General features: G+C 38.0%; 1 protein-coding gene across 2 annotated transcripts in view; it reads left to right on the forward strand.

The window, feature by feature from the left end:
• The window catches only part of CFAP97 (cilia and flagella associated protein 97), a 41,807-nt gene that overhangs the window by 6,206 nt on the left and 25,020 nt on the right, over positions 1-10,581 (forward strand). The window contains exons 1-2 of one of the 2 annotated variants that reach the window (XM_017681115.3): positions 1,829-2,369; positions 9,512-10,578. In XM_017681115.3, the coding sequence (XP_017536604.2) occupies positions 9,528-10,578 (1,051 nt within the window). In that variant the 5' untranslated portion in view covers positions 1,829-2,369; positions 9,512-9,527. Of the gene's footprint in view, positions 1-1,828; positions 2,370-9,511; positions 10,579-10,581 lie in introns of those variants that run through there. The other variant, XM_036996630.2, reaches the window with a different exon arrangement.

A 10,581-nucleotide genomic window follows, 5' to 3' on the forward strand; every position in this document is an offset into this window, starting at 1 on the left:
TTATCATGGTAAAATATACATAAAATTTACTATTTTAACCATTTTTAAGCAAACACGAGTGGCAGTAAGTACCTTTACACTCTTGTATAACCATCACCACTATCCATCTCCAGAACTTTTCCATCATCTCACACTGAAAAACTCTGTAGCTATTAAATAATTATCTATTCAGTTCTCTCACCCCACCCCGTCCCTTGGTAATCTCTAATCTCTGTTCCTAAGACTTGTTTATTTCAGGTACCTCATGTAAGTGGAATCATATATGTCTTTCCAGGCCTAGCTTTCATTTAGCATAATGTCTTCAAGATTCATTCATGTTGTAGTATATAATTCCATTCCTTTTTATGGCTGAATAGTATTCCACTATTTGTAGGTACCACATTTTGTTTATCCATTCATCTGTTGATGGACATCTGGGTTGTTTCCATCTTTAGGCTACTGTGAATAATGCTACTGTGAACATGGGTGTCCAAGTATCTGAGTCCCTGCTTTCAATTCTTTTGGGTATGTACTCATAAGTGAAAGTGCTGGATAATACGGGAATTCTATGCTCAGTTTTTTGAAAAACTGTCATAATTTTCACAGCAGTCATACCACTTTACATTCCCATGAGCAATGCACAAAAATTCCACTCTCCAATCTCTCCACAACTTTGCCAATCCTTGTAATTTTAATTATGCATTTATAATAGTCAGCCTAATATATGTGAAGTGGTAGCCAATTGTGTTAATTTGCACCTCCCTAATGATTAGTGATGCTGAGCATCTTCTGTGTTTACTGGCCATTTGTATTCCTTTTTTGGAGAAACGTCTATTCAACAACTTTGTATAATAAACTTTTGACCACAGAGTAGACAACTACCCTTGGGAAATGGTACAAGCATACTTTCATCAGGCAGAATTAAGAAATACTTCCTTCTAGCCTTCAAAAAGAACAGAGAGGCAATTCTTGTTGGTAGTTACAACCAACAAACACAAAGTGCATTGTGAAGAACGGAAACTGAGCCAATTCCTTAATGAAACTCTCTAGAATATGGGTAACCTGTAGTTTCCAACTTTCTTTGCACTTTCATAAAAAAATATTTATAATAAATTCCTAACCAATATAAAAAACTATAGACTTTGTGGTTTAAAACAACACATATTTATTCTCTTGCCATTCTGGAGGTCACAAGTCTAAAATCAAAGTATTGGCATTCCTCCTGAGGCCTTAAGGGTAGAATTTTTTTCCTTTGTCAGCTTGCAAGAGGTACCTGCTTTCCTTGGCTCACCACTAGTTACATCACTTCGACCTCTTGCTGCCTATTTTTAATTAAACATTAAAGTCTTTTTTCAGTTTTATTGATATGACATATAACACTGCGTAAATTTGAGTGTACACGATACATGTATGATGAAATGATCACAATAAGCCTACTTAACATCCATCACCTCATATAGTTACAATTCTTTCCTTGTGAAGAAAACTCTTTAAGATCTACACTCTTCTAAAAATATACAATACAGTATTACTAACTATAGGCACCATGCTGTGCATTACAACCACTTGCTACTATGGCCACTCTTATCACTGACTTTGAACTTCTTGCCTGCCATTGTATAAGGATCCTTGTGACTACATTGAGCCCACAGGGATGATCCAGGTTAATTTTCCCATCCCAAAATTCTTAATCACATAGCAAAGTCTTGTAAAGTAGCATATTCACTGGTTGTGGGGCGTAGGGGATGGCTTTGAGGTGCCATTATTCTACGACACCTACTAGGCATTCAAAATATTCTAGAGATAATTTTCCTCTTCGATTGTTTCAACCACCCACCTGTATTACGGGTAGTCAACAGAGGACTTTCTAATGTTAGCAGCCCCTGGACCATGGAACCAACTAGTTGTCTGAACTGAACTTGCCGATATAAATAATCACAAAGCCCGAAACGCCCTCATTTTTATTGCTGTTGTTCTGATGTTAGTACAAGATAATTCCAGCAGCTTTCCCGAACAAACTAGCCGCCATAACTAGGCCCACCCGCGTTGCCAACAGCGGGGCCACAGCAATAACACTTTGAGGGCGTACTGGGAAACTGGACCCAGAAGGTCGCTTTCCTCACGTGTCCTTTCCCATTCCCTCCGCGCTCCGTGACGCCCGCGGCGGGCAAGGGCGTAGCGCAGCGCGTTAGGCCACCACCAAGCTCCCGCCGTACTCTCGCTTCTGCCCCTGCGCGCCCCCTTCCCCTTCCGCTCCCTCCGCTTCCGGAAGCCCGCGCGGCGCCGCTGGGAGCCGACGGGAGGGGCCGCGAGCGCGCGTCTGCGCCTGCGCTCCAGCCGGGAACGCTGCGGGCCGCGCGAGAGGAGGCAGGAGTGGCCGCAGTCCTCAGGTGAGCACCCCTCGGGGGCCCGGGTGTTCTCCGCCATCCTTCTTCCCTTCGGAAGCCGACCCCCTCCGGAGCGCAGGCAGGGACGAACACTCAGGGTCGGTATAAGGAAGCCTGCGCGGTAGGTTAGGACGGCGGGCCGGCCGCGCGGCCAGCCCCTCAGGCGTGGGTGTAACCATAACAGAGACGTCCGCGCCGGCCGCAGCTGGTGCCAGTGCCCCGGCCGGGCCCGGAGGGAGCTTGCGGCCTGCCCTCAGGACGCATTCGGGGTGGCTGCGGGGCCCGAGTCGGCCCCGAACCAAGAAGCGGCCGCGAACGGGCGCCGGGCTCAGGGCGCCGCCACCCACCTCCGCAGACCGGAACCCGAACCGTGAGGCCCGAGGGGCTGTAGGTTATCATCCGCCCCGCGGGCGTCCGCAGAGGGTGGTGCACCGAGCCTCGAGTTCCTGGAAACCCCGTGTCAGGCCTAGATTTTCGAATATATACCAAACTACGGAAACGTAAGGTGACATTAAAAAAAAGACAGTTTAAAAAGTGCCAAATTGTTATCTGTGTTTTCCTGAGATATCGGCGAAGCATTCGTATTTCTGTTGCTACCTGCAGGAGTTACCCAAGTGGTGAGTGTCCAGGTGACTTCCTGACAGCTGTGACCACCGTCTTTTTTGAGCACCTCAGGGTTATGTGGTCTGACGAACTATCATTTAATTTTTACCCCTAATCAATATGTCCTTTGAGAGAATCGTTACGATCTTATGAACCCCATTTCTTTTTATTATTCTCTAATGTAAATTGAATCTCACTAACTTTGAAGTAGATGTTACCAAAAGAATTGCTTAGTGGATGGGATCGTTGGATAATTTCCTGTAAATTTAAACCTGAAAAGTCTCCCAGACACCGAGTCTTATGACCTGTGACCACTTAGGGAAGCAGATGCTTCCAGTTATTGGGGATCACATGAACCAGCAAATGCGGATACAGGGATGATTGATTCTGGCGGAGTAGGGGAGACAATTATCGGAAACCGTCAAGGAAACTAGCTCAGAGAAAAGAGATGAGTTTCTGCTTACAGAGCTAGCAAAGAGCAGAACTAGGGCCCAATGTTAAGTTTCCAAACATCTTCATAGATTAAATATTCTTTGAATGTCTTAATTTGTCAGGTCCTACTTTAGGCACTGGGGATATAAGGTGAGTGAAGTACCTTGAGTTCCCAGTCTGGTGAAGAGACAAGCAGGGCAGGAAACTGTTAGCTGTGAAAAACAAGGATTTCTAAGATCTGTAGTCATTTAGGTTATGGATAGACTTTGGGATTTAGACCTAGTTCATAAAATGTTATGGTTGGGAACCTCATGCATGAGTTTGCCCTGAAGCATCCCAGCAAGTAGACCTTGTCATTCCTTTAACATTATCTAGTAATTTATGGCTCATAATCTTAGAAAGTAGCCCCTTCCATTTTTTAGCAGTTCTTATGTTAATCTCAGAACACCTTTCCTATGCACTCCATCTGATGCTCGTTCTACCTCTGGAACTACAAATTAAAAAACAAGTTTACTAATGTTTTCATATCACAGTCCTTCAGTTATCTGAATACATCCTTTCCCTTAGTCATTACTTTTACTAACTTCAAGCCCCTTGTTCTGGAAACGATGTCATGCCTTAGATTCTAGACTCCATTGTAGCACCCAGAACTAAATGTTTTATTCAAGAAGTAGTTTGACCAAGCAGAATATAATGCAAGCAGTCTTGGACTGTGTTGCTATTGCGATATGACGTAAGACCATGCTAGTCTTTTGGTTTCCGAGTCATGCTTTTGCCTCTTGGTGAGCTCCGTTTTTGTTTTTTTTTATGAATCTTCTTTTAATTTGGGATCTTCATTATGCCTTCCCTCCTCACCTCACCCTGCCTCCTTCTGTATCTGCACTGTTAGTGTGTTGTTGTTTGGCTGTCTCAGAATATCCCTTCTTACTAAGTATTCGGCTTATTAATTTTCCTCTGCTTTTTTTCAGTAAAGCATAATCATAAAGAGTGGTGACTCTGGCCAGACTCCTTGGATTCAGATCCTGACTCTACTGCTTTCTGACTGTGTCATCTTGAGCATGTCAGTTAACCATTCTGTGCCTCAGTTTTCTCACTTCTAACCTCAAACTCAAATGAGTTGATTGATGAAAAGGTGCTTAGAACAGTGCTTGGCACATAATAAAATCTTTATGAATGTTAGGTGCTTTTCCATTTATGCAGAACCTTTTGAAACTTTATTTTTAAACTATCCATCTCATTTTCTTTTATTTACAAGTTTTATAAAGCTTGAAGCCATTAAGAGGCATACTTGTAAAAACTGATGCTTTAAATTGGTCAAGTCATTAGTATTTGCTAGGCCTCAGTTTCTCATTTCCTAATGTAAGGGGGTAAGATCTTTTCCTTTCAGGTCTGTTGGGAAACCTGAGGGTAGGGGTAGGGTATTAGCCCTCACATTGATTCTGTGCCATGCCCATCATCAGGAACTCTCCTTGAAGGTGTTCAGGGATCACCAGCAGAGATGCCACATACCAAAAGAGGAGGCATGCTGGAAACTTCAAGTTCAGTGACTTCCAGAATTATTACCCTCCTTAGCAGAAATATCTTTGGAAATCACTACTCCATTTGGAAAGGGGGTGTAAAAGTCACCAGTTCAGATTGAGATAGAGTCACAGGTTAATTCAGAGTTTTAAATTCTGGTTACTTAGGTTAGCACTTCTTAATTTACCTAAGGGTACTGGTTTAATTTGTGGTGCCAGGGAGACCTATTCTGAATTTGTTAGAGGAAAACTGCTATATGGCAAATAAATCCACCAAAATGTGTGGCAAATACTGGTATGTGTATCCAATTTTACCTGTACAGGTGCTCCTTCCTTTGCAAAAAACTATTCCTTAGCCATATTGCTAAACAGATTCCATTTTCCTGCAAAAATCCCAATAAAATAAAAGGATCTTATTATCTTGCCCATGGTTTACCATCAAATAAATCATAGATGTCACAACAGTGTGTTTAAAAGGTTAAAAAAAAAGGTCTCAGTTCCTAGACTTAATGGAAGGACTGTATTTTGAAGCAAAATAGAACAGTGATTAATAATATGAGCATGCCTGCTTTAGAATCCTGACTGTACCATTTAACTAGCTGTGGGACTTTGAGAATTTCTTGCTCTGCTTCATTGTCTTCGTTGTAAAATGGGAATGATAGAACATCTTAAAGTTGTAAAGATTACATGAGTTAATACTTATGCACTTAGAACAAGGCTGACACACAAGTACATTTTTATGCATACTTTTTAAAACTTTTTATCTACTCAGTATATTTTTACATGGTAGTAGTAGAATAGAATAACAACAACACTAATACAAGTTGAGACTTAGTTATGTTAGTAATTTTATTTCCTTAAAAATGTAAACAGATTTTTCTGAGGGGTGGAACTTGACTGATGGGATGATTATTTTTTAAATATTTGTTTTTAAAACTGGCTGGGAGAATTTTTTCCATGTGTTATGTTATGAAACCATGTGCTTCTAGAATTTGAAGAAACTTACTAAAAAAATTTTTTTAACCACTATGGTATTCTTAACCCTAACAAAGTGAGAAAGAGGAAAAATAACCACAACTCTTTTTATTCCAGCCCTTGACATTTTGGATTAAAGGGTATATTACCTTACGAAGAGGAGTAACTAAAGGGGAATTTAATGACTGTTTATAAGAACTACCTACTTTTCACTGGCTGGTTTTGATTTGTTGTCTTTCTTTTTGAACCCAGTTGAGCAGAATTGGGATAATGATCAGTCATACTCTTTAAGTTTGTGATGACTCATGATCAAAGGCTCTGCCAGATTCTGTATTTTCCCCCTTCATCCACTTACACAGCCTCATTTCCTCCTCCTTCACAGGTTCATACTCTTAGATATTAATGTATTCCTTTCCAGTCCATGCTGTATAACTTTATATGTTTGTGCCCAGGAAGAATTTAGTATTGTGTATGTTTTAAGTTTCGTGTAATTGTTCATTTATTTCTGCTCTTTTATTAACATTATTTTTGTCAGTCTAGTTCATCCTTTTTGACATTTTGCTTACCCAATTTCTTACTAGACATTGAGTTTTTTCTAACTCATCGCCATTACAAACAGTGCTATGATGAACATCCTTGTGCACGCTCCCAGGAACACACAACTGGGAAGTGGCAGAGCCAAGTTTGAGCTGGTGTATGTGACTCAGTTCATTCTTTTTCACTGTGCAGACTCCCAATCATCAGTTACTTCCTTAATTTATTACAGGATATCATTATGATAACACTAATACAAAAATGCATAGGATTGTTAGTTTTTCTTCTAACAGGTAAACTCCTAATTTTTGCCCTTTCCCCCTGTTTTTGTTTAAATGTATAGATTGTATTAATCCAGTATGGATAACAATTTTGTATTCTGCATTTTTCATGCTGATGTAGCACCTAAATAGGGTCCACAAGCTTTTTCAGTAAAGGGTCAGTAGGTAAATGTCTTAGGCTTTGTGGGCCATACAATTTCTGTCACAACTACTCAACTCTGCAGTTGTGTGACAGCTGTCAGACACCATACCTAACCCTAGGAGCAAGGCTGTGTTCCAATAAAACTATTTACAAAAACAAATGCAGGCCAGACGTGACCTGTACACAGTATTTGCTGACCACTGATTTAAAATATTATTTTAATGGAATTATAGTATTCCTCATTTCAGGTTCTTTCAGTATTACAAATAATGCTGTAATGGATACCATTCCATCTTTTTAGTATTACATTATTAGAGCAAGATTCCAGAAATGAATGTACTAATTCAGAAGGTTTATGGCTTTTTTGTGACTGAAAATTAATAGCCAAATGCCTTTAAAAGAGACAAGTTTTAGTTTTTTTTATAAATAAATTGAGAGAATAGGCTAATTTCAATGTGGATAAATATATCTAAAACATTGTTAGATATCTTTCTTTTGAGGATTTTGGGAAGAGGTTTCCTTCTGTTAATTTTAAAATGTAAAAAGGGCATTAATTTGTGCTGTGGGAAATAAGATGTCTTGTAGTTAGTATTAGATCTAAGTTTTATAATCTTATTTTTCTTAAACCTTATACATCTTATTTAAGTTTAAATCTAATGTGTTAGAATTTAAAAACTTAATTTACTTTGCTTAAATTTTCACTTAGCTTAAGCCTCCCTGAACGTTGGAAGCCATTTGCAAATTCACACAGCACGGTTTCAATTTTAGTATATTTAATTTTCATAAGTACCTCAAACACCTGACAAGGCACAACCTAGAGAGCTAATAAGGGAAATCTTACTATGCACTTAGACATTTTTAAATAAACCTTTCAGGTCTAAACTTACTGATTTAATTAGATTCCCTGAAGCATTTAAAAGTTGATTACAAAGAGTTAAATTTTTATAAGTTTAGTAGTCAGAATCAAATTCTTCAAAACCTTAAAAGCAGAAAGATAAAAGATAAAAGACACATACCTTAATCTAACATTAACCTATTGTATTAGTATTTACAAGTTTGATTTTTAAACCTTATCTGTACTTGTTTTTATAGGTTGCAGTCACTTAAATGAAGGCTGCTGAATATCATGGCTGATTCAGAAAGATATTTTATATAATCTTTTATTGTTTGATTTGGTGTAAGGGAATTAATCATAATTTGAATATAGTGAGCCCATAATTAGATTGTTTGCTATTTATACATACATACATACTTTTCTTTAACATGGCTTATATTATTTGTCCTTTTTGAGTATCATTTGGACAAACAGCTTTCACAGAATTAGTTTTTTTCATTTTTAAGTCTGTTTTGTGTTTTTTGTTTTTCAGAGCTACATTTTCCAGCTGGAGCAGTTGAGCCCCTTTAAACTGGATCCTTTGTTTTATTACCACTACCCAGGCATATTTGAATATTGTGCTTCTGACAACAGTAAAATACTTTAGGCTTTTGTTTTTCTTTATCACTAGAAATAGCATCTAGAATCAGCTGCCTTCCAAGGAGTCCTGGGTTTTTGTTTGTTTGTTTGTTTAGTAGAGAATAGTATTAGAGGTCAAACTCTAAATTCAAACTTGCAATAGACATATTACAATAGTATGACACTGCTGCACGGACTAATGTGATAAAAGTATTTTTTAAAGGGTATTACTACATACCAAGGTTTCTAATTTGATTTCAACTGTGTGAAGTATTAAAATATTTTTAAATCATTTTTAATTTTTATCATAGTTGTACATATATAAATTTATAGGTCAACTTATAATTTAAACTCTATAACCAAAATTAGTCTCTGTACCATGCTATAGGCAACTACTTTTAACATTTTTATCCATTTCTTCTAATACTTAACTGCATGTGTCTAAATAATATGTTGTAATTTTTCCATTTTAGACAGCCTGTGAAATAAGACTTTTACCTAGACTTCCTTTTAACACAGACATATATACTTCTCCCTGTCATTTTCTATACGTGGTTATGTCCCAGTATGTGATTAAATATTCAGAAGTTTGACCTCGAGCTTACATGTGCGTGTGTGTGTGTGTGTGTGTATAGAATGAGAGAGAGACTGTATATGTGCCTTAGAGTTTTTGTTCTTTAAGAAGGGATGGGGGAGATTTACTTCTAATAGGATTCATCTCCTGCTTCTTGCTGAGTAACTATGGTGAAAAAGCAGAGGAGGACAAAGACAAGCACTGAAACAGGGAAGTTTGTCAATCTACACTGAACTACTTACACTAAAATAATATGTGTTTAGGCTGACTTAGCTGATGATCTGAGATTTTAACACCATCCTTTCTTATTCTAAACTCTACTTAATTTATAGAAGGCAGATTTTCCTTAGGGTTCACCTAGATATACATGTTTGAGATATGCCTGCCTTCATCATCTGTTATTATTTTCTTGTGAACTGAAGTGTTAGATTTATTTTTCTAATCACTGGTACAATTTGTTACTATCCCTGTAGCCTCATTATCACTTAAATAAATTTTTGCTTTTGGTGTGTTTTTTTGTCATGCTTCTCTTTATATATTATGCAAACTTCTCAGTTTGAGATGTGCAATTACTGTATAAAAATGTATTTGGAAATTACTATTTGTCTGATGGCTGCACTTTCATCTTTTCCAGGTATATTTTTGCCATCATGGATCCGTTCGCAGATATATCGGAAGGTGAAGTGGACCATTCTTTCTTTGATAGTGACTTTGAAGAAGCAAAGAAATGTGAAAGTAACTCCATTTTTGACAAGCAAAATAGTGGCGCTGAGGAGAGAACAGATGAAGATATGGAAAATGTAAATTTGAAATTTGGAATGCAAAGAAAGGAAAGTGAACTTACAGAGAAAAGAGATGAAATAAAAGAGAAAATCTCTCCAGAAGAGCATGCTGTAGAAAATCGTAATACACAAACCAGAAATTCCTTATCATCAACCACTTCTTCAAGATCAGAAAAATTATGTGATGTTACAACAGGATATAAAATGCACATACACTTGCCCATTCCAAACAGAATTCCCAAAATTATAAAAGAGGGTGAAGATGATTACTATACAGGTGGAGAGGAAAGCAGTGATGATGGGAAAAAGCATGTTCGGTCCAAGTCAAGTAAACCATCTAATAATTTTAGAAAAAACATAAGTAAAAAGTATTCCAAAAGGAGTTCCTCTTCCACCTCTTTCTCTTTGTCCTTCTCATCTTCAGTTTCAGGTACAGATTGTTCAGATGCAGAGTCTGACAACTGTATATCTGATTCATCTCCATCATTCAAGAAACGCCTCTCTGTTGTAACCCATGTGTCACCAAAACAGAAATATAAACCAGGCATAAAATCAACAGAAACACAGCCTACAAGTGGTAAACCAAAAGTCGGTGTCTACACAGAGGAATCTGAAGATACTGTGACAGATGTCACTCCTTTATCGACTCCAGACATCAGCCCTATTCAGTCTTTTGAACTGGGTACCTCAATTAATCAAAAAGTAAAAGTTAAAACACAAGAAAATGTGAGTCAAGAAGTATATGGAACTGTTGAGGTTTTAAAAAATGAGTCAAAATCTTTGAAATCAGCCGAAAAAGGTAAAGAAAAACACATGCCCAATCTCATCTCAAAACCTTCAGTGTTAGATTCCACTTCAGACCACAAGTACAACCAAAAAGTCTTACACGACACAATGGATTTGAATCATCTTTTGAAAGGTA

This window comes from Manis javanica, chromosome 12 (genome assembly GCF_040802235.1).
Source record: "Manis javanica isolate MJ-LG chromosome 12, MJ_LKY, whole genome shotgun sequence".
Taxonomy (NCBI): domain Eukaryota; kingdom Metazoa; phylum Chordata; class Mammalia; order Pholidota; family Manidae; genus Manis; species Manis javanica.